This window comes from Haliotis cracherodii, unplaced genomic scaffold (genome assembly GCF_022045235.1).
Source record: "Haliotis cracherodii isolate W230 unplaced genomic scaffold, xgHalCrac1.p SCAF_23, whole genome shotgun sequence".
Lineage (NCBI taxonomy): Eukaryota > Metazoa > Mollusca > Gastropoda > Lepetellida > Haliotidae > Haliotis > Haliotis cracherodii.
This window is the reverse complement of record NW_027266279.1, coordinates 6,514,658-6,539,550: the sequence shown is the minus strand read 5'-3', so window position 1 is coordinate 6,539,550 and position 24,893 is coordinate 6,514,658. Positions and strand designations below refer to the sequence as shown.

Sequence of the window (24,893 nt, the reverse complement as noted above, 5' to 3'; positions counted from 1 at the left end):
CCGTTTCCGGAAAATGTCGGTTGTCATTTTTCGATTCTGCCGTTTTTGACTGCTATTTTTCTCATTTGTGGGCAAAATGCACTGTGTTGCGTCGCGGTAATATATACATAGAACACTACAGTGAACATTACGATCTACATTTTATGCTTGACTGTTATAATGATATTGTTAGATCTAATTATAGAACGGATCCGTAATCCGCTTCTTAAAGTAAATCTCGCGAGTAATTTCGAGATTTCGTTGCTACAACATCAATGGCGGACGAAACTTGTGTTTGGACTTGAAGGATTGGATACATTGTGATTTTGCATTCTTAATATTTGAAGTAAGATCTCATTGTTTTTCTGATTATCAGTTGTTCTTTGAGCATATGATTCTTTGACAAAATGAGTAAACCATAGTCGTTGTCACCTCTTTCCATCGATTGTACATCGCTCTTTCTTTCTGCAGATATTCAAGCACTGCCCTTGGCCTGTCACTGACAGTGCCAGTCAGATATTTTCAACGTTTTCACTCTTGTGACTATCTTAAAATATGACAGTTGAACATGTTTACCTGATTTTGTACAAATTGTGACTGTTATTCTTCTATAAATTCACAAAAGAAATGAAAATCAATGCTTAAATCTTTGTTTACTTTTTCAGGTTGTTGGTTTATAATTCAATTTCCATCAAAACATTACCATTCTTAGTAAGACAGTAAGACAGGCGACAGCTTGAAAGTGCATGTTATAGTACATGTACTGAGGTGTGACTTGATAATTTCATTGCATAATAAGTAACATCATGTTGTAATAAGTTATCATCATGATCATGCTTTATACCATGTTAAGGGGTGGTCGGGTAGCCTAGTGGTTAAAGCGTTTGCTCGTCACGCCGAAGACTCGGGTTCGATTTCCGACATGGGTACAATGTTTGAAGCCCATTTCTGGTGTCCCCCGCCGTGATATTGCTGGAATATTGCAAAAAGCGGCGTAAAACCATACTCACTCACTCACTTATACCATGTTATACAGCAATATTGGAATATGTGCTACCAACAACAAAGGAAAGATTGTCCATAACACATGTCAGGGGGCACAGTATTGGTGCACCTATGAATTTGTTGTTTCATTTATTAAAATGTTTTTAAAGACAGGTCTGTCACTTTATGGTTAAAAGGTTGAATACAATCACTTTCGAATTTGTCTACCTGAGAAAAACTCTCCTTGATTATTTGTACAATTGTTTTGTTTTTCAAAATTCATCCAGTTACAAGATAACAATGTGTGCTACAATAAAAATACTTTTAATGCCTTAACAAATTTATTAATACACAATAAGATTATTACATGTAAGTAAATACTCAATGGGTAAAAAACTAACTTGAGCCCTGATGTGATTAAGTGATAAATATTATATGTTTTATGATTACCTGAGTATTCAATGCTTGGAAATTTCATTTGGAACTTGTACATAGAAGTTAATTGACCTTTAAAATGCGAAAGTCATGTTGACATAATAATTCAACCAAGGAAGCTACCATTTATTATTCAGGGGTGGGTGGGTGTGGTGCTTGGGTGCTCCTTTCCCAATTTGTTTTAAATATGTTTCTTGCAGGCAAGAGTTCAAAGAATATTGTTTGTTATTAGTTATTTACACAATTTTCAAAATAGTTTATTTTGGAAAAAATAATTCAGCACCGAAACATTAAAAAAAGCTGATCTCAAACAAAAATCCTGTCTCCCCCTTTCGAAAATGAAATGGCTATTTCTTTAGCAGGAAAAAATATCCAAATTGATATTGATCAAACTTTTTCAAGTTTATGATTGAGAAAGAAGTACTTATCAAGAAAAGTATTCTTACTCAGGGAAATATATCTGAGACCTAATCCCATTTAACAACATTCCTCAACCAATCAGATTCCAGCACACACTGTCATGACAATAATTGTAGATGGACCTGTCAGCATCAGCGAACATAGAAGGCCCTGATGTGATGGGGATCCTGGAGGATGAGGATGGAATCCTGGATTATGAAGGGGACCTTGACCTTGATGATGATGATGACTTGGATGTTGACACTGTCATTGAGTAAGTTTAAATGTTTGTCATAAAAACATTTCGTGCAAAATGAAAATAGACAATTAGTTGCAGGATGTTTGTGACCCAGCTAATGACCGATTTGCAAACAGACGGTGTCGGTATCTTGTGCGATTGGCTGATTACAGCAAAAGTACATACTTCAGAGAAGTCTTAAATCTCTGAGGAGGTTTTTCCAGAAGCAAGAGACCAGAGACCAGGCGATTGATCTGCAAACTGAAATTTACCAAAAAAAAAAGAAATCGCATCACAATGACAGGCAAATGAGAGAATGAATTGTTTCAGTTTGATTATTTTAAGGTTCAAGTTTTCAATCGGAAAAAAACCAACACATTGTCTCATGACAATATTTCAGCGAGCACCAGTACCCTGCGACGGCTGGGGAGAAGGTGACGTACCAGGAGCAGATTCGAATGATCCACCTGAGGAGTCACATCAACCAGATGGTGGAGAAGGTGGAGGCTCAACTGTACACAGCCGAGAAAACAAGGTCAGTCAGCTTCATATTTATGACACTGATTGTCTCTGTGCAAAGTTGTGTGTCTTAGATTTGAGAGGATCTGCTGGTTTTGCATTACTTGAAACAAACATTTGTCATTATCAACCCTGTATGTCACATCTTTGACTATTTTCTCGAGGCAAGAGCGTTAACTGACTATAAAAGTCCAGTTTCCACCCTTGTCGAACTAGGCTGGAATTCCTAGGCTCGATCGTGGCGCCACGGTGGCTATTATAAGTTATGTCCATTCTATGCCTCTCCCATACGGACCAATCAGATTCCACCTCTCGTATCACATGCATTTGCTTTAAACAAAATGGGGGCGCCCAGTCAAGACGATCTGATCGACCATCAAGATCTATTTTGTCATAAAACGGTTCTTACTTCGCGAAGTACATCAAATCATGTGAGCGCCTTGATTAAAAACATGAAAAGATTTGGAAAATATCTGTTGACAACGAGTTGGCGATGCACATGCTTTGCAAATCCTGCAATCGACCGAACTATGCATGACAGTTTACGAACTTCGATTTCGGTGCACGATTTTGATTGGACTATGTATAGACTCGTTAGTCCAGCCAAAATCTAACTCCATAATACTTTTATAGTCAGTTAACTCTCTTTCCTCGGGAAGATGAGATCATGGTAGACTGATGATATTGATCACATGCTCTTTTACAATGATGATCTTTGACTGATCTCGATATATGCAGTAGGGACAGGTAACTATGAATTCATCACTGAGTCAGTCAGATTGATTGTCCTTATTTGCAGTGGCGGATCCGGGGTGGGGGGTGTTCAGGGGGTGGACAACCCTCTTTTTTTGTAAGGAGTGATAGAAACTAACATTTTTAGACAACCTGTCCTTATAATGATAACATATAGCAGACCCCTTAACGGACTACAGGACTAGTGCCAATTTCTAACACTGACTTTGTCTTCCATAATAACATCTTGATTTGGTTGTAAAAGTAAAATTAATAATGGCTTACATAAAGCGTTTGTGATTTTGCGGGTAGGCTTTTGGATGGACTTCCGTTCACCCACCCTTGAAGATACAGATGGCCTGAGTGGAACCTTCCCTTTTTTTAAAAATCCTGGATCCGCCACTGATTTGTTAGTCTTTACACCATTACTGTTAGTCAAATCAAAATACAAAAGAACTGCATCATCTCATCTCATCTCTCTCTCTCTCTCTCTCTCTCTCTCTCTCTCTCTCTCTCTCTCTCTCTCTCTCTCTCATGCTTTTCATGCTCTCATTTTCTCACTCTATTGTCCTCTCTCTCACTCTCTCCCATTTATTGAGGGCACGGGTGGTCCAGTCGTCTAAGGGGCCACGATTCGCTGTGCAGAGTTGCTTCCTTTGGGCACGCCAGAAACCTATGATTGTGGGTTCGAATCCCGGTTTCCCCCGATTTTGTTTCTAGGTTTGTCAGCACCATACCCGTGCTCGTGGGTTTCACCGAAGTGGTAAACGTTTGAGACCTGCATCACTTCGGGCTTTCCTCCCACATTAAGCTGACATGCCGTGATATGACTGGAAAACTGCTAAAAGTGGCGTTAAACATAACTCACTCTCCCATTTATCTCACTGTCATGTCCAGGGAGGAACAGAAGAAGTGTCAGGGCCATATACAAGAGCTAACTTCAGAGAGAGACAGGCTGTTCATGGAGATAGAGCAAAATGAAACTGATAACAACACGTAAGTTATGGATATCCTTATGGACTTAAGTTACTTAAGGAAGATTTTAATGTCTCATTCATGAATGTAAGTTTGTTTATGATAATCAGAAAAACAAGCATTTTAGGTAATAACATGTTAGGTCATTGTATTTATATTTGTTGGATCACACATTCTTTTGGTCAAAGTCGGAGGAAGGAATAAAACATTTTTTGGAAATGCCGTCATCAGAAACCCATTTTAGTTCAGTTTTTCACTTCTGTGTTCACATCCAACAAGTTCTACATTTAAGTAATTCAAAATGTTCATCTTTTGTGTAATTGCGTTAAGTACCTTTACAGTCAGTTTTCAAATGTATTTTTTTGCTTTATTTAAATGAATGAAATCCTACCTGATACATTGTCTATCCATCCAATCAGAAGACAAATTGGCCTTATTACTGACCTCCATGTTGGTTGACAGAGCTGCGCTGTACAGACTGCGGTCGGCACATGAGAGAGTGTGCAGGGAGATCCAGGCTGAGGGGGACTTGGAGAGGGTGATTGCTGAGCGACTCGAGGAAGCAGAGTAAGTGTATAGGCTGCACTTTTTTGGCTGTGATATTTTTTCTGCTATGGGAAGAATCATGTCTTTGATTTTCCTTTCTGTTGTTCCTGGTGAAACATTCACTTTCTTGATATATTTTGTTTCCATGGTCACACTTTTCAGTATTAAGGTCTGAGATGTTTGTGTGTGAAGGCCATTTCTGGTGTCCCCCGCTGCGAAATTGCTGTAATATTGCTAAAGCAGTGTAAAACCATACTCACTCATTCAGTATTAAGGTAATTTTTCATGGATTGAATATGGCCGCTGTGACATTTCCAAGTCAATAATTAAAACAATTCAATTATTTTTCTTAATATTGTGTAATTTTTTTGTAAATATGTTGTTTATTCCTGCAAAATATTTTGTTCTGGTGCGGGTTATTCTCATGCAATGGGATGGCATGGCTGGCTCAGTTGTGCAGTTCACGGTGCATCTTACAGTGCATCTTACTGTGCTTCTCACAGTGCATCATACTGTGCAGCTCACACTGCATTTTACTGTGCAGCTCACAGTGCATCTTACTGTGCAGCTCACGCTGCATCTTACTGTGCAGCTCACAGTGCATCTTACTGTGTAGCTCACGGTGCATCTTACTGTGCAGCTCAGAATGCATCTAAATGTGCATCTTACTGTGCATCTTACTGTGCAGCTCATAGTGCATCTTACTGTGCAGCTCACGGTGTATCTTACTGTGCAGCTCATAGTGCATCTTACTGTGCAGCTTGAGGTGCATCTTACTGTGCAACTTACTGTGCAGCTCATAGTGCACCTTATTGTGCAGCTCGAGGTGCATCTTACCGTGCAGCTCACAGTGCATTTTACTGTGCAGCTTGAGGTGCATCTTACTGTGCAACTTACTGTGCAGCTCATAGTGCATCTTACTGTGCAGCTCGAGGTGCATCTTACCGTGCAGCTCACAGTGCATTTTACTGTGCAGCTTGAGGTGCATCTTACTGTGCAACTTACTGTGCAGCTCATAGTGCATCTTACTGTGCAGCTTGAGGTGCATCTTACTGTGCAACATACTGTGCAGCTCATAGTGCATCTTACTGTGCAGCTCGAGGTGCATCTTACCATGCAGCTCACAGTGCATTTTACTGTGCAGTTTGAGGTGCATCTTACTGTGCAACTTACTGTGCAGCTCATAGTGCATCTTACTGTGCAGCTCGAGGTGCAACTTACTGTGCAGCTCATAGTACATCTTACTGTGCAGCTTGAGGTGCATCTTACTGTGCAGCTCATGGTGCATCTTACTGTGCAGCTCATAGTGCATCTTACCGTGCAGCTCACAGTGCATCTTACTGTACAGCTCACGGTGCATCTTACTGTGCGGCTCACGGTGCATCTTAATGTGCAGCTCACAGTGCATCTTACCATACAGCTCAAGGAATTAAGGGTTTTTTGGTGGACAGGGATTTATGTCAAACCTTAAGGCATAAAGTAGAGTTAGAAATTATCAATCCCTTTAATCTATATTAATAGCCAGCCCTGGAATTAAGTTTTTTTTATATTCTATGTTGACTATTTGAACTGCTCCCTCATGTTTTTCAATTGTCACTGATAGATATGAGCTTGCAAAAACGGAGGTTGAGCATGGCAAGTATATCCTCATCGAGGCTGACCTGTTGGAGAGGGAGGAGCAGCTGGCAGCTGACAAGACAACACAGGCGATGGTGAGGTTGAAGAAGGAACAGAAGTACGCAGATCAGGCTGGACATGCACAACGTAGACGGGAGAGGTGAGCCCTGTGGTGTATGTCTGTGTTCACGTCAGCCTTGTGTTCTGTAGTGTCCTGTGCCAACTTATATTTAGCCCTGTGTTGAATGTCTGTTCATGTCTGCCTTGTGTTCTGCAGTGTCCTACACATTTTTCTTCATTGTTTTACTAACACTTTTGAATGTTGCAATTTTATGAAATGTGAATACAATACAATACAATACAATACAATACAATACAATACAATACAATACAATACAATACAATACAATATAAAACATTCTTTATTATCCACACTTAAAAAAAAGCTGTTGATTACCTCTGCACTCAGCAGTATTACAGCAATAAGACAGCTGACTGTAAATAAGCATTGGTGTTTTGTTTTGGGTTCAACCCAACCCCTGATCCCTTTGTTTTAAAGAAAATCCCATATGGTCACCAATGATTGAAGTAATACCTTTGTGTCATTGAAACATAGACAGATTCAGATTCCATCCTTGCATTTGAGACATTTGAATTGTGACAGTCTGATAGCACAGTGATCTAAGATTACCACTTCATGTTCTCCATATTGCCAGAGACCAGAGAGAGGCTATCCGGGCACGAGAAGATCGACACCGACATGCTATGGAGGAGGCTAAGAGAAGCCAGGAAAGGGCCAATAAGTACCTCAACATCACACTCGACAAGTGAGACAACTTATGGATATGTTTGTAGCGTACATCTCCGTGTTATCATTTTGAAAGTACATCATGAATCGCATAACCTGACTCAAGCACACCAATCTCATAAAATCAGATCTTAGTTCTCGCAACCGCAAAACAAAGATCTGAGGACATGCCATTAGGGGTCACGTCAGAACGACCTTTCATCTGACCAATCAGAGCGTCGCTTACCAGAACATGAAAGTGACAGTCGGAATGTGATTTCTAATAATGCAGCCTCAAAAACTTTAAAACAGGGTATTCTAAATGATAGTTACGGGCTTAACGACTGAATGTATACAATCTAGACCATATATTAGCCGTTCGAGAATGTTCTTTCGTTCAGGCTTTTAAATTTTTAAGCGAGAATTTGTCAACATATGTTTTGAAGCGTAGTCGCCAATTACTGCAGTTAATGCAGTAAAGCATGAGAAAGCTGATTGGCTAATGTCGACTTCTTGTCAGTAACTCCATTGGTCGGTCAGAGTTCGCGAAAGGTCGGTCTGACGTGACCCGTAATGGGATGTTCTCAGATCTTTGATTAGCGGCAGCGAGAACTAAGGTCTGATTGTAATGAGATTGCAAGCACACAAACAACAGTGTACCAACAAAATTATTTTAGTTGTAATATTGTTGAAAAAGACTGAAATTTGAAATTCTGATTCCAGAGGTTTTCTGTGCATTACCAAAATACCGATTTCATATTGGAAATAGGAACTGGTACAGTTTATTTAAGGGGTACATGTTTGTTACTTAATACTTTTTGTTTCAAAACCATTGGGTCACTCTTAAAAATGACATTAAATCGAAATTGATAAGAACATATTTTTTTTTTGTGATCATGTAAGAAGAGAGGGGGAAACGAAGTCGGGGTTAGAACTCAAGACCTTTACAAGCCCGGGTAAAGATAAAATGCTCTTGTAATATTTAAACAATAGGGAAATTTTGAAATGTGTACTAGCCTGCAGGAATTTGTACATGCCCCGGGCTGGTGGGCCAGTGTCAATTTCTAACCCTGACAAAGTGATGTGAGGTGGGTGAGGTGAAATGGGGTTTAACGTCGTGTCCAAGATTATTGCTCTTAAATAGCAACGTGCATGCACGTGTGTGTGTGTGTGTGTGTGTGTGTGTGTGGCTGCTTGTACTAGTCCGGACTGATGCCGATTTATAGTGCTAGCACACTGAGATACCATGTCACAGTTTAACATGAATACCCCACACAGACACAGTATACTGACTCCGAGCCGACCAGTCCTTGTTTGAGCCCCTTAATGCCAAGCGCCAGACAGGGTAACAACAAGTATCATCTTTTAGCGTTTTTTGGTATGATGCGGCTGGGGATCGAACCCCGGACCTTCCGCTCTCCGGGCGGACGCTCTACCACAAGACCACGGAGGCGGTTAAAGGGATGTGAAAACATATGTAATGATAACACCACTCAACTCTATCAGTTTGGGGAATTTATCTCCTAAATGTATCTGACTATATCACTACCAAGTTCAAATAGATCTGGATATGTATTTTACACTTGACTGTGAGGCTTAAGCTGGAATACATCTTCGATTATCCAGTGTATCATTTTGCCAGTCAATTATGATATGTCAGAATCTATTCAACACCTTTATTTTGGAAGTGATGTCACCAGCTCCATCTCTCCAATCACAAATTCAGCAAAGAATTTCTCTTGCTCATGGGGGGCACGGGTGGCCCAGTCGTCTAAGGCCCCGTGACTCACTGTGCAGAGTTGTGTCCCTTGAACATGCCAGAAACCTATGATTGTGGGTTCGAATCCTGGTTCGCCCCGATTATGTTTCTAGGTTTGTCAGCACCCCATCCATGTTCGTTGGTTTCACTGAAGTGGTAAACATCTGAGACCTGAATCACTTTGGGCTTTCCTCCCACATTAAGCTGACACGCCGTGATATAACTGGCATACTGTTAAAAGCGGCGTTAAACCCAACTCACTCACTCACGCTTGCTCATGAGCTTGACATTTTAAAATTGTGACCTCATCCAAGCAAGCCCTCGCTATATTTAATTAAATCGGAACACTGTTATAAATAAACTTTTCGGAAGAAAAGATGTTCCTGAGTCCTTACACAAGGGGGAATTTCTTATGCCACAACACACTCTAGGTGCATATAAGACGGTATGCAAAAGTAGAGTAGAGTACAGAAAGAACAGTATGGTTGGATTGGATGGGAACTTTTGGCATCGTGTCATTCAAACTGGGCTCAAAATGAATTTTTACGTGTCAAATGGATGTCCGGGGTATCTATCATAATCGAATGGAGATTTAATACGCTGGATAATCACGGAAGTAAAGAACACTGCTAACACTATTACTGTGACCTTGGAACATATATGATAACACTTGCACTAAATATAAGGATAATTTAGCCGAATTCACATTTTGGATTTCCAAAAATATTTGAATTTCTGCAGACTGCGCACCCGAGAAAAGGAGGAAGAGAACCGCTACCAGTCCGACATGCAGAAGAAAATAGAGATGTTGGTAAAACTCAAGAATGATATCGCAGCCAACAGGGTAAATAATAAGAATTGACAGTTAGTTTGTGTTGGAGTATGAGTATAGTGTGACTATCTGAACACTGAAGTGAGCAAGTCTGGAATACACTGTATGAATATCAGTATTGTGGTCATCTTACCGGCCTCTCATCCAATAGGGAAGCCACATATGTGTGAACTTCACATGAAAACTAAAATCATTAAATTATCTGCTGAAGACAGTTAACATAGCTGTAATATAAGTATCCATTTCGGTTTATTCTAGTCATATATATCAATACGATATTAACAATTGTGATTTGAGCATGTGGAGGTCAAAGGTCACATGATGGAGTCACGTGAACATCAAGTTCTATACATGTATCTCTGAACCAGCACATGTAGAATCAAGACAAACTGTTAATGACCTTTATTAATTGATGATGGATGTAGGTCAAGGTCAAGTGCAGTTTTGAGTCCATATTACTGGCTATATTCCTGTGAAGTTTTTATATCATGTGTCTGAACATACTTGATCGTTGTTTCAATAATTTCATTGTTCAGCAAGTCTTCTTGGAAAGTGTACTACGTTTCTTCTCACTTGTAGGAAAACCTGCGAGCACTTCGAGCTCGTGACAAGGCGCGCGAGAGAGAGGAGACTTTCATGGAGCAAGAGGAGAGACGGAGGATATCGCAAGATGGAGGAAATCCAGATGAGGCTCTGCTCATAAAGAAACGTCTAAATAGTTTTGAGAAGCAAAAACTGTGAGCATTATACCTTTAACAGTACGCTTATGTATCTTGAAAATGATGTCATTTAACATGGGTACTAATCTTTTGGATAATGTAACACTCTAGTGGGAATTCAATTCAGAAAAGTCCCTAGCTTTATTTAAGAGTCAGTTAAAAGGAGGATAGGCCTGTTGCAGTGGAAAATCTAACTGATTTGTGGGTCATCATACTCCAGCTGCATATATTGTTGCTCATGCTATCAGTCCCTGGTTCTCTGTTGTGTACTAACTGCAGCGTAAAGTAGCGTTCACTCATTCTGAAAACAGAGTTTCTTGTTAACCTACACACAATGAAAATAGTTTTCACTTCAGAGTTTTTGCATTGAGAAAATATCATGTTCATCAAATATTTATTTAATCGAATATTGTCATCTTAATTTTCTTGTTATGAGGCCTAAACTTTAAGAGGACTTTGAATTTCTTGTATATTTTTAGTCTTCTAAAAGCATCCATGCTTCATTATCCAGGGTACCTCAATTTTAGTGTGATAAATTCCCAGAATCCATTCGCCACAATAACTTTGTTTTGAGACCAATTCAAATAACGCAATGCTAAAATGCTCCAAATAGCTGTCCAGTCAAATTCTGTGCTCAGAGATATGAGCCATAATGTCACTTACGAACAAGCAACCATGGGGAACATGTATTTACAGTCAGTTTGAGGAACAGCAGGTCCAAAACAAGAGTGAAATCCTGGGGCGGGTTTTGTTGGAGGAAGAGCGGATGCGCCGGAGGAAGAAACAACAGCCCCAGTTGTGGGAGGACCCGAAGAGACAAAAGGCAAAGGTATGTAGCATTTGAACAAGGCGTGCATACAATGTTGAATATTTGAACTTGTAGCCTGGTATTTTTGTCTGATTAACACTCTGGGATTAACAGCTTTTTTGAAAAAGGGGTTGTTGCACCTCTTATGTAACTTTCCTCTGAAATTGCCTCATTGTTTTATTTTTGAAGATGGTTGCCCCCCATAAGAAGAAGACTTTGAAAGTGTTTGAGGAATATACCAAGATGTCTGAGGGTCTCACGTCAGAGGAAACATTCAGTCGATCTCCTGATCTACAACCAGAGGTGAGATGCTATCTCAGTCCAGGGCCCACTTGCACAAAGCGACTTAGCTCTAAGCTGATCTTAACTCCCATACTTTAACATAGGCTTACAATAGTCTTAGCGCTAAGATCGTTTTGTGCAAATGGGCCCTGGTCCTTTACCACAAGACGATCCTAGTGCTCTGACAAGCATAAGTCAGTGTTGAAGTAGCTGTGTGACAGTCATGATTGAAATTAAGCATGAAGGTCAAATATGCTTTTTAACCCTTGTTTTAAACTGAAAAGATTTCAGGGTGGTTAGATTAAAATGTTTGTATTCAGATAGGTGGACATTGCGTGAGAAGATGAATTCATTAATAGACAGCAGCTATGTTTCTTCAAGTTGGGCAACTTATTCTCGTCATAATATGGCCATATACCACTCACTTCTACTCTCTCACTCCAGTGGGGCAGGAATTCCCTGTGAGGGGTTGTCCCCTGTGGGAAATAAACACATCATAACAACCACTGGCCTGTTGAACTGACTTGTCAGTATTGGAAAATAATAACAAAAAATAAACTCATTACAATAATCTATGTTATGGTTTTCCTGCTACTTCTCATTTCAATTCTCTGCTATTGTTGAATTTTTTCTGAATTGTTTTAAAAACTTTGTGATCAGAAGCAGGATGGGGTGAAGGATGACACAGAGGATGAGGATGAGAGACAGGACACGTTCCGGGAGATGGACACTACCCATAAACTGCTCGACTCTAGTGACTCCAATGCCGGAGACAGTGAAGGTAAGATGTGCTGCCTGTGGGGAGTCTATGCTATGTTGTCTTCTGTACTGTCTCCCTGTGGGGAGTCTATGCTGTGCTTTCTTCTGTACTGTCTCCCCGTGGGGAGTCTATGTTGTGCTGTCTTCTGTACTGTCTCCCTGTGGGGAGTATATGCTGTGCTGCCTTCTGTACTGTCTCCCCGTGGGGAGTCTATGTTGTGCTGTCTTCTGTACTGTCTCCCTGTGGGGAGTCTATGCTGTGTTGTCTTCTGTACTGTCTCCCTGTGGGGAGTCTATGCTGTGCTGCCTTCTGTACTGTCTCCCTGTGGGGAGTCTATGCTGTGCTGTCTTCTGTACTGTCTCTCTGTGGGGAGTCTATGCTGTGCTGTCTTCTGTACTGTCTCCCTGTGGGGAGTCTATGCTGTGCTGTCTTCTGTACTGTCTCCCTGTGGGGAGTATATGCTGTGCTGCCTTCTGTACTGTCTCCCCGTGGGGAGTCTATGTTGTGTTGTCTTCTGTACTGTCTCCCTGTGGGGAGTCTATGCTGTGCTGCCTTCTGTACTGTCTCCCTGTACTGTCTCCCTGTACTGTCTCCCTGTGGGGAGTCAATGCTGTGCTGTCTTCTGTACTGTCTCCCTGTGGGGAGTATATGCTGTGCTGCCTTCTGTACTGTCTCCCCGTGGGGAGTCTATGTTGTGTTGTCTCCCTGTACTGTCTCCCTGTGGGGAGTCTATGCTGTGCTGTCTTCTGTACTGTCTCCCCGTGGGGAGTCTATGTTGTGTTGTCTTCTGTACTGTCTCCCTGTGGGGAGTCTATGCTGTGCTGTCTTCTGTACTGTCTCCCTGTGGGGAGTATATGCTGTGCTGCCTTCTGTACTGTCTCCCTGTACTGTCTCCCTGTGGGGAGTCTATGCTGTGCTGTCTTCTGTACTGTCTCCCTGTGGGGAGTATATGCTGTGCTGCCTTCTGTACTGTCTCCCCGTGGGGAGTCTATGTTGTGTTGTCTTCTGTACTGTCTCCCTGTGGGGAGTCTATGCTGTGCTGCCTTCTGTACTGTCTCCCTGTGGGGAGTCTATGCTGTGCTGTCTTCTGTACTGTCTCCCTGTGGGGAGTCTATGCTGTGCTGCCTTCTGTACTGTCTCCCCGTGGGGAGTCTATGTTGTGCTGTCTTCTGTACTGTCTCCCTGTGGGGAGTCTATGCTGTGCTGTCTTCTGTACTGTCTCCCTGTACTGTCTCCCTGTGGGGAGTCTATGCTGTGCTGTCTTCTGTACTGTCTCCCCGTGGGGAGTCTATGTTGTGTTGTCTTCTGTACTGTCTCCCCGTGGGGAGTCTATGCTGTGTTGTCTTCTGTACTGTCTCCCTGTGGGGAGTCTATGCTGTGCTGTCTTCTGTACTGTCTCCCTGTGGGGAGTATATGCTGTGCTGCCTTCTGTACTGTCTCCCCGTGGGGAGTCTATGTTGTGTTGTCTTCTGTACTGTCTCCCTGTGGGGAGTCTATGCTGTGCTGTCTTCTGTACTGTCTCCCTGTGGGGAGTATATGCTGTGCTGCCTTCTGTACTGTCTCCCCGTGGGGAGTCTATGTTGTGTTGTCTTCTGTACTGTCTCCCTGTGGGGAGTCTATGCTGTGCTGCCTTCTGTACTGTCTCCCTGTACTGTCTCCCTGTGGGGAGTCTATGCTGTGCTGTCTTCTGTACTGTCTCCCTGTGGGGAGTCTATGCTGTGCTGCCTTCTGTACTGTGACAGTGAAGAGACGACAAGAATCAGTATCAGATTGTTACGTCCCAATGGTTGTTGAAGATACAACAGTCTCCTTGACTTGCTTGTTTGTGTGCCCTGATGGTTTAGATTGTTGTTCATACTTTCGTGCTCTCAGTCATTGTCACAGTGTTTGTCTGGTCCTGATTCGGTTATTGACAGGCGGCTTAGCTGAGTAATTTGATTGGAAGGCCATACTTAACATAGTACCATACAAATCAAGCTCAAGCTGTGATGGTGACTGGTTCCAGGGTATTTATCATTATCATGATAATTGAAAAGAGACATAATACCCTGAATACTTGTGGACAGGAAGACCCCAGATTCAAATACTATAAGAAGAGACCTCAAGGCCACGGGTATTGATTTACTTGGTTTCAAACACAGGTTGTTTCATATTCTAGTAAAAATTGCAGAAAAGCCTATTCGTTCAGATAAATGTTTCGTGGAAACCACTTTCCTAATGTCATGTTTTCTTTGTGATTCCAGATGAGCAGCATGTTAACTTGGCCAAGCCAGAGTTTGAAGGGTTGTGGGACCAGCACAAGCCGTACAAGGTGCCAAAAGATATGGAAGGCCTTGTCAAGGTGCCTGGAGCCAGCAAAATGGACCAGGTGAGGATAGGCACACATGGCCCAGTGGTGTGAGCTGCCACAATTCTCTGTGTAGAGTTCAACCCCAAGCATGTCCAGATCTTCTGGTCAGTGGGTTTGAATTCAGGAGTAGGCCTGAGTATGATGGTCTGCGAGTTGATCCTTGCTCGGGAGTCTCGCAAAAGTGAGAAAGTCTTATGACCTGTGTTACTTTGATCTCTTCTCCCACATTAAGATGGCAGGCGATAACAAGATGGAAATACAACTCCAAGCAGCATTAAATCTATTGGACTCACTCATTCACGTACGGTCATCATCATCATCATCATCATCATTAGAAATTGGCACTAGTCCTGTTGTCCTTTCCAAACTGCCAAGTAGTTATGATCCATAAGGACCAGTAAAAAATTGCCATTTGTAAGAGTTTTGCTGTATGTTATCATTATAAGAACTAGTGGACTAATAATGTTAGTTTCTAACCCGGATGCATTGTGGTGTTAGAAGGTCATGTTTCACAGAGATAACTTGTCATGTTAAACCAGGAAATCTTGGCGAAGGTTTTGGACAAACACCGTGAGGGAATCATTGTCAAACAAGTGGCTGCAGGGAAGGAGTTCACAGGATGTCCCTTCTACAGCAAGCCGGACATTATACACTTCAAGGTAGGCCAGTTGTCTCCCCTTCTTGTAGGCCTCATTGCTGATCAATCTCATTAAAATCAGATCTTAGTTCTCGCTACAGCTAAACAAAAGATCTGAGGACATCCCATTAGGGTTCCTTTCAGAACGAGCTTTCATCCGACCAATCATGAAAGTGACAGTCGGATTGTGATTTCTAATCATGCAACCTTGAAAACTTTAACATGGGGTATTCCCAACAATAGTGACGGGTTCATCGACTGAATCCATAAATCTAGACCATCCATTAGCCATTCCAGAATGTTCTTTTGTTCAGGTTTTCAAATTTTTAATCGAGAATTTGTCAAAATATGTTTATAAGCATAGTCACCAATTTGAAATTACAGTGGTAAAGCACGAGAAAGCTGCCTTCTGATTGGCTAATCTCAATTTCTTGCCAGTCATTCCATTGGTCGGTCAAAGTTCGCAAAAGGTCGGTCTGATGTGACCCATAATGGGGTGTTCTCAGATCTTTGTTTAGCGGAAGCGAGAACTCAGATCTGATTTTAATGAGATTGCATTGCTCACTCATATCTCCGAGAATCCCCCAACATTCATGCTCTTGAGGCAAATATGGCACCATGTTTTTGGTACACCAAACACAACCATACCTTCACATTAAATGACATGAACATGATAAATAACTAATATATTGTAAGTAACTCTCCAAATTTATTTTTGTCATGTAAATATGTTTACATATAGTACCATGTTTTGTTTTTTTCCAATCTGCTAACCGTCATGTAAATAAAAAAGAATCAATAGCAAACAGAATAGAATTATAATCTCTTTGGTGGTTAGTAAAGAAGGGTTGATTGTTCATGTTTTCTGCGGCATTATTTTAACAGTCCTTCAGACATTCAAAAGCAGAATTTTCCGTCCTTTTTTCCTGTGTCCCAAAGTTCTTTGATGGCATTTCTTAAAAAAAAGACTTTTCCGTTCAGATAGAATTTTGAGTTATTTTTTATGAAACATCATGCTACTGTATTAATGTTCGTGTCCCGCATGTGTGTCCCTGTCATTGACGTCTCTGTGTACCTGCAGTAACTACTCATGTGATCTTTGAGTGGCTTTCAGAAGTACCATATATGTTACTGATGACAAGATTCTATGGATGATCAACTTTTTACAATTGTTTTTTCTTCTTTTTTTCAAAAAAGGTAATAATGAAGTTGATCATCCATATTATCGAGGGATATCAATGTATTTAACTTACTGTATATGTGTGCCGTTTGGAATTAAAGTGTCTGATCATGAACAAGTATACTTTAAAACATTACTGAACTCACTGAATTTCACAATAAGCAAAACAAAACGCAGTTGTTAGTTAGGAAATTTACCCCTGTCCAGTTCATTGAAAGTTATTAAAATAATTTCCATTTCTGAATCTCTAAGTTTATTTTGTGAATCATATACTGTATTCGACGTAATAAGCACCCCGCTCTAAAAAGCGCCCATGGCGATATTTGCTAATATATTGGCTAGTGAACAATCCCAATCAGCACCCCTTCCGATTGATCAATGTACACAAGACTTATTTATTCCTGTATAATACGCACTCATGTGTTATATCACCCTTAATTATGGGCAATTAAATTCTTGAAAAATATATCTGTCGTATGTAAACATTTCAGGCTGTTAGCATAAACCACGAAATTTACGATCTTTCAACTCAAATTAATATTCTAATAAGCGCCCCCTATTTCGAATTTTGAGAGCGTCCTGGGTGCTTATTACGTTGAATACAGTAGTTCATTATGTAAGTTCCTATTCTCATCATTCCATGTGTGTTTGTCCAGTTGACTTGTGTGTACATATATAACTGGATTTGAACAACTCAAATGGGAGTTTAGTTACAAAAAAATAATTTCTATGTATGCCAAATACCCTGGGAACTCACTTCAACTGTTTGATTTGAGTCCTAACTTTGTGTCTCATGACAAGTTGCTTCTCCTAGGACTTCAATGTCGGCCACTGCTACAAGAAGAAGGTGACGCTGACCAATGTCTCGTACACAGTCAACTATTGCAAGTTTGTGGGTATCACAGAGAGGCTCAAGGACTTCATCCATATCGAGTGAGTCACACAGAACACCACCTGGTGTCCAGTTGAAGAACTGGAATGAATGAATGAATGAATGAATGAATGAATGAAAAGATTAAGGGGGCCCCCAGATTAAGATGTACTATACCAGAAACCATCAAGGATCATTGACCCCCATTAAATTTGAACACTATTTATCCTGTCATTTACAGAAATTCCAGTAATTGACAGATTGGATACCTTTTAACCTGCTACATGTCAGGGATTGATCCAGACAAATTATTTATGCATGCTTTCATAAGAACCAATCAAGAGTTTGGGACAAAACAAATAACAAGCATCATTTTTTTATTGAGCATTATGACAGAGCTTCACATTTGAGAACTTATCCCATGGCAAAGATGAAAAGGTAGTCTTTTCCAAGCTGTAGTTACCCTGCACAGAGCAGGTCTCGTCCAACTAAGATCAGTATAGAGTTGTCACAATGGGCTGACATTTGTGTAAATGTACCTGATGTGTTCCCATGATTTGTACCCTGAGGTGTACCCTGATGTGTACCCTGATGTGTACCCTGATGTGTACTCTGATGTGTACCCTGAGGTGTACCCTGATGTGTACCCTGATGTGTACCCTGATGTGTACCCTGAGGTGTACCATGATGTGTACCCTGATGTGTACCCTGATGTGTACCCAGATGTGTACCCTGATGTGTACCCTGATGTGTACCCCGATGTGTACCCTGATGTGTACCCTGATGTGTACCCTGATGTGTACCCTGATGTGTACCCTGAAGTGTACCCTGATGTGTACCCTGATGTGTACCCTGAAGTGTACCCTGATGTGTACCCTGATGTGTACCCAGATGTGTACCCTGATGTGTACCCTGATGTGTACCCTGATGTGTACCCTGAAGTGTACCCCGATGTGTACCCCGATGTGTACCCTGATGTGTACCCTGATGTGTACCCTGATGTGTACCCTGATGTGTACCCCGATGTGTACCCCGATGTGTACCCTGATGTGTACCCTGATGTGTACCCCGATGTGTACCCCGATGTGTACCCTGATGTGTACCCTGATGTGTACCCAGATGTGTACCCAGATGTGTACCCCGATGTGTACCCTGATGTGTACCCTGATGTGTATGTTGTGATACAGCTGGATTAGTTATGCCTGCAGCAGATAATGTTCACTCACTCATAATGTAAATGGGAACAGCTGCAAAGTTACCTCCCCTGATTCTTCTTTCAGCTTTGATCCGCCTGGCCAGATGTCAGCTGGTTTGACCTGTGAGATGATGGTCACATTCAAGCCTATGGTAAGTTAATATATTATTATAAGATCCTGAAACGGTCACATACCGTTTCCAGGCTAGAATTGGTCCCTAGTACCCTTAGGTGGTTGTAAGAGGCGATTTAGTGGATTGGTTGAGGGCATGTCTACCTGCCCAGATGGCATGGATTGTTGTTCATAATATCAATCACTGGATTGTCTGGTCCAGATTCTATTATTTACAGGCTGCCATCATATAGCTGGGGTATTTCTAAGTGCGGTAATATGCATCAACAGACGTACACACTTGGGTTCACTGTGTGAGGTGGATTCTATATGTCTCCTGTCATGATGTTGAAGAATTATTGCTGAGAGGACCATAAAACCATGTAACCACTCACTAATACAATAGAAGTGCCAACGATATCTGAGATTCCAGTGGATTACTGAAGTTTTTTTGTGGTGTTGCCATTTTCAACCAGTGTACAACTATATAAATATTGTCCCTAATTCTGTGCCTACATTTTCAGAATCCAATGAACATACAATAATACATTATCACCTGACTGGAACAAATTCTGTTTATTTTCTTTGAACCAATTAATTCACAGATCAACGAGGACCTGATTGGTGAGGTCAGCTTCCTGTCCCAGACGGGGCCTTTTGCAATCCCGCTGCGATGTACGACCAAGAAATGTGATGTAAGTTCGAACCTGTAGTCGTATTCCATCACCAGATCAAGGAATGAATGAATCAAATACTCCGATTAGTAGCTCACAGGACATGCTGTGAATGTGTACCAAGTGCCTAAAATGGAGGATAGTATTTAACGTAGGACCTCCAGAAAAGACTCTCAAATTGATGCTCACACTATTAACAACAGGTTTATCACCTGCTGTAATATGACTGGTAGCCTAGTGGTTAAAGCGTTCTCTCGTCACGCCAAAGACCTGGGTTCAATTCCCAACATGGGTACAATGTGTGAAGCCCATTACTGGTGTCCCCCGCCGTGATATTGCTGGGATATTGCTAAAAGCGGCGTAAAACCATACTCACTCAGTCAGTCGGTCAGTCAGCTGATTTTGACATTCTGTGGTAGAAGAGCTGCAGATAGATATGATCCTACTTTTTCAAGCTCATTTGTCTGGAACCATTTTTGTCTGTGTTCCTGGTTTCTGAATGTTGGGAAAAAACATTGTGACGGGAGCTGATACAGATTCTAGATGATTAGAGAAATTGTATTCAGTTGTTATTTTAAGTGTGCATACACAAGGTGACACTAAGACCATGATCTAGTGACGGAAGTTTATTTGTTCCAGCTCCATGTTGACTCCAAGATCGTGGAGTTCGGTACCACCGTGATTGGAGAGACACTCAAACGCACTGTGACTCTCAGCAACAAGGGAGCGCTTGGAACCAAGTTTGAGTTCTTCAAGGTCACAGGTTAGCTGGACAAAATGCTAAATTTTCTTCAAATCAAAGCACTTTATGAGGGTTAACTTATGAAAAAACAAATTATGTTGCTGAAGAAGTTTCCATTGTGTAACCATGGCTACAGTGTTGAATGTGTGTTGCAGGGATGAAGCAGAGAACCTGCACAACAGCTGAGACTTCTCTAGGAAGGCTGGTAAGGCAATGCTGTTTACTGTACAACACACAGTGTATGGGTGGCCCAGTTGTCAAAGATATATTGCTCTGCATCCCTTAGGCATGCCATAATTTTTTTATCGTTAGTTCGAATCCTGTTTAAGTTTCTCAGTTTGTCAGCACCTGTGCTTACATCACCCAGGTTATCACCAGAGGGGTAAACATCTAAGACCTGCGTTCCTCCCACATGAAGCTGACATGCTGTGATATTACTTAAATACTGTTTAAAGCAGAATTAAACACACCTCACTCACTCAAAAATACAAAATGTGAAAGCATTTCAGTATGTTAAAATATAGGGATGCAACGATTGATCCAACTCTTAATTATTCATGGGCCTTGGCCCAAAAGCAATACATTGAGAATAATTGACATCGATGCCATGCTTCACTATTGATAAAATAGTTATGTGTAAAATGAAACAAATACTGTCAGCAGCTATAGATAGATAGTTGTTTGGAGATTAACTAACAGAGGTGCCTGTGATTATTTTTGCCCCCTAAAAAGGAAACAAATCGAGGATTTGGCTCAAATGTCATTGTGTCAAATAATGCATCCTGGCACAGCTACGTCGATGTATAAGTCAAAATCGGTTATAGGTTGACCCACAAATGGAGAAGACTGCATAAATGATTTGTCTCGGATATAGGCTGATCCCCAAATGTGATCCTTGAAAAGCCTTCATAAATGATATTCCTTAGAAAAGCCCTCATATCCTTCCAGACAACTGCAGACACACTGAGAGCTGTGAGCCCAGACTCGGTGGAATTCACAGACAAGGCTAAATCCATCAGTCTCACAGACAGAGGGCAAGAGAACAGAAAAAAGATGTCTATGGATGGTGAGAATTCCATAAGAAAAGCGATTTCAAGTCATTTTTGTGCTACACCCTGTATCAACACTTTACAGATTTACACAAACACACATATACAGCTTCTTGATAAAGGGGAGTGGAGTTAACATACAAAAATGCAGGCACAAAATTTTAGAAATAATTTGAGCTTGCTTGCCCAAAATAAGTCCATTAATTTTATGTCACCAAACAATTTAGTTAGTTGTTTGTTTTTTGTGAACATACTTCAAAACAGTGAGTAAGCACTCTTGCACCTCCCTTCTAGATCAGTGAATACTGTAAATCATGAAATCAACGTAAGCGTGAATTAAGTGCGAAAAATGCAAGTGGTCTTTGCTCGCATTATTAAACATCGCATTTATATCAACAATAAGATAGGTCTTCAGCAACCCATGCTTGCCGTAAAAGGTGACTATGCTTGTCGTAAAAGACGACAAACGGGATCGGGTGGTCAGACTCGCTGACTTGGTTGATGCATGTCATCGATCCCAATTGCGTGGATTGATGCTCATGATGTCAATTACTGGAATGTCTGGTCCAGACTCGATTATTTACGGACCGCCGTCATATAGCTGTAAAATTGCTGAGTGCGGCGTTAAATAACAAACCAACCAACGTTTTGGGTAGCAGAAATACCAACTTAGACATTCGCTGAAAACAAACAACTATGTATTGCACATCACTGATTATTGAGCAGCACTTGTAACAAGTATATAAACAATGTCATTCAAACACTAATTACATCCTGTGAATTGTCACTGCTGGGGTCAAGACAAGCGTTCTACTCACTCATGTCATCACTGATCACACCTGCAAGTCCAGACAGACATCACCCATGCAACACTGTGTCTTTGTTCTTTATGACTGCGTCAAAGTCCGACATGAGCCCTATTGTTTTAGGGGAAGTACTCTACTCAGCGCTAATAAGAGGTGCTATTTGGTTTGTGATTGGATTAATGTAAGGTTGGATTAAGATGAGGATTCTCCTGTAAACCTGACAGAGGACGTTTTCTTTAGATATTTGTATAAATCCACTGATGCTTGAGAGGAGGTGGGGGTCGCATTCATATTGTGTCGCATTTTCGGCGAGGGGCCAGCAGTTGCATTCTTTTGGAGACGCATTAATTTCACGATTTACAGTACTTGAAGTTTCTGTTTTGTCTCAGATTTGGAGAAGATCTCAGAACAAAGCCCTGAGTTGACTCTTTCATATGGTCAGGCCTTACCCGATGGAGCTATTCTACCAGAGGGTCCTGGTGGGAGAGCAGATGTTCTGCCAGGCAGTGAGCTGAAGCCAGGGGAGCTGGATGGAGAAGGTAGATAGTTGAGAGTTATCTCCCTTGCATCCATTGTTTCACACAGAACCCTGGAACATGCAGATGTCTGTTCCGCATCGACTTGACCAATAATGTAATCCCCAAGGGTATAGCCCAGTAGATAATATTAGTTTTCTCTCACCAAAGGTCCGGGTTTGATTCTCTTTGTGGTGCCCTTTCTTTTAATCTGCCTGTCGTGATATTGCTGGGTATATTTGGAAATGTCAGCGTAAACGTATTGTCACTAAAAAATCTCACTCTAGCTTTTGTCTGACCTTTGATGGCTAACAATTGATTGTTATTTACCCAACTATGCTTTTCTTTAAAGATTCATTTGTTGGGGATTGAAATACCAACTCTGAAGACACATCATGATTTTGTTATGGTTGCCATTTTTTCTTTACAAGCTCAAGCTAAATATTTCTGTAATTTCTAAATGAGAGATGAGATTATGTTTCAAATATATTTTGTTCAAAAATGATACCTTCATTAGAAAATATATAAAAAAATCAACTTTTTTCAGTTGCCTCCCCTGACTTTGCGATCAGTGACATGGACGATTATGGGACACTGGACGGAATGCGAGTCGGTCAAGTGGTCACAGGGGAGATTGGTGCTTTCTCGTCAATCAAACTTGAGATCATCTGGCAACCAACAATACCAGGCAAAGTGGACACCGAGTTCCTTGTTACTTTCTCAGACCCCCTGTCTGATGTGGTAGGTGGAGCTGCTGCCTATGACTTGTAATAGAAACCCCAGAGCATTCTGGGGCAGAATTGATGCCCAGTACCCCATGACGTCATAAACAAAGCATTCATAAAGAATTGGTCCCCAGTAACCTATACTTGTTGCAAGTAGCGACTCATATCGATCACATGGTCAGGTTGGTGACTTGCATTTGGCTGATGGTTTAGATTGTTGCTCATGCTTTCAGTCACTGGTTTGTTCGGTACAGACATGATTATTTCCAGGGTTGCTGTGACATAGCTGGATTATTGCTGACTGCGTCATTTGACAACATTCACTCAAAGGTGTTGACTGAAATGAGGATCACATGCACAAAGTTATTAGCAGGCTACATATCGCTGAATAAGCATAAACACACTGACTCACCCCGCTGTACCATTATGTATTATATCAGATATATATAGCCATGATTGAAGAAATCTAGAGCTGAAAGACCTTCATTTCTTGTCATATATAACATAGCTATGCAATAAATGGCAAAGAACAATGAAGAACAAAGCATGGTTTATCTCACGATAAAACATTGTTCTTTCGTGACGTCATTTCTGGAGATTTGAATGTGCGCTTGCAACTTGATGATGTCGTATGTTTGACGATATTATTTTTGAGAGGGGAGAGTCTTGTGAGTTATTCACCATAGATGTAGCAGGGCAACGCATATAAACATGATGGCCGAACTATTGCATCCAAAACCAGGAGAGATATGTCGGTCGATATTGGGGGAAAAGGTACAGGTTAATGACATGAGGATTGCGAGAATATGCGGGAAATGGCCGATCACATAATCAGACCCTTGAAAAGCCTTCTTAGATGATAACTCTTTGGATAAAGGTTTATTTTATCAACATCCTTAAAGAGGCTGTACATAAAGTTGATATCTCATATAAGAAATAAACGACTCATGGTCGTTGTTTATCGTACAATAAAACACTGCAGGGAGAATAAACCACTAGGGGCTGCAACCTTCATGGTTCAGTTTCCCTGCATTGTTTTATGGTACGGAAAACAATTCCCACTCATCATTTATGTCTTAATTAAGATATATTTTGAGGAATAATAACAAATGGATTAATGGACATCTGCATCTCTGACTGAAAATGGTGATATGTTGCAGCTCTCTGTGAGTGCATTGGGGACGGCGATGGACGTCCCTGTGTGGGTGGAGAGACAGACCGTGGACCTGAGGATCTGCATGCTGGACCGACTCTTCCAGGACACTGTCATCGTCAACAACAGGTGGGTGTGGCTTCCTGCTGTCTTTCTGTAACATGATGGAGTCTCCTGTTGATCATGATGGGTAGGAGTAATCTGTATACAGTCTCCACTGTTACTGTTTGATGGTTACAGGGATTAAATGTGGGTACTGTAGTCGACCCTCTCTTATGAGCGCCCTAGGCGATATTTCCTGATATTGTGGCTGGTGAACAATCCCAATTAGCACCACTTACGATTGATCAATGTGCACAAGGCTTATTTATTCGTGTATAATACACACTCATGTGTTATATGCACTCTTAGTTATGGGCAATGAAAAAATTCTCGAAAAATATATCTGTCGTTACTGTCGTATAAACATTTCAGGCTGTCAGCATAAACCATGAAATTTACGATCTTTCAACT

General features: G+C 41.2%; 1 protein-coding gene across 1 annotated transcript in view; it reads left to right on the top strand.

Moving 5' to 3' along the window:
- Positions 1–262: 262 nt before the first annotated feature.
- LOC139471694 (cilia- and flagella-associated protein 74-like) overlaps positions 263–24,893 on the top strand; it is a 52,502-nt gene continuing 27,871 nt past the window's right edge. The window contains exons 1-23 of the mRNA XM_071254157.1: positions 263–325; positions 1,935–2,071; positions 2,436–2,570; positions 4,184–4,282; positions 4,724–4,828; positions 6,411–6,584; positions 7,141–7,251; positions 9,712–9,814; positions 10,382–10,539; positions 11,218–11,350; positions 11,519–11,632; positions 12,272–12,392; positions 14,615–14,739; positions 15,261–15,380; positions 17,353–17,471; positions 18,690–18,756; positions 19,322–19,411; positions 20,030–20,153; positions 20,288–20,337; positions 21,081–21,198; positions 22,377–22,526; positions 23,050–23,243; positions 24,388–24,509. Of these exons, the coding sequence (XP_071110258.1) occupies positions 1,935–2,071; positions 2,436–2,570; positions 4,184–4,282; positions 4,724–4,828; positions 6,411–6,584; positions 7,141–7,251; positions 9,712–9,814; positions 10,382–10,539; positions 11,218–11,350; positions 11,519–11,632; positions 12,272–12,392; positions 14,615–14,739; positions 15,261–15,380; positions 17,353–17,471; positions 18,690–18,756; positions 19,322–19,411; positions 20,030–20,153; positions 20,288–20,337; positions 21,081–21,198; positions 22,377–22,526; positions 23,050–23,243; positions 24,388–24,509 (2,669 nt within the window). The 5' untranslated portion in view covers positions 263–325. The remainder of the gene's footprint in view (positions 326–1,934; positions 2,072–2,435; positions 2,571–4,183; positions 4,283–4,723; positions 4,829–6,410; positions 6,585–7,140; positions 7,252–9,711; positions 9,815–10,381; positions 10,540–11,217; positions 11,351–11,518; positions 11,633–12,271; positions 12,393–14,614; positions 14,740–15,260; positions 15,381–17,352; positions 17,472–18,689; positions 18,757–19,321; positions 19,412–20,029; positions 20,154–20,287; positions 20,338–21,080; positions 21,199–22,376; positions 22,527–23,049; positions 23,244–24,387; positions 24,510–24,893) is intronic.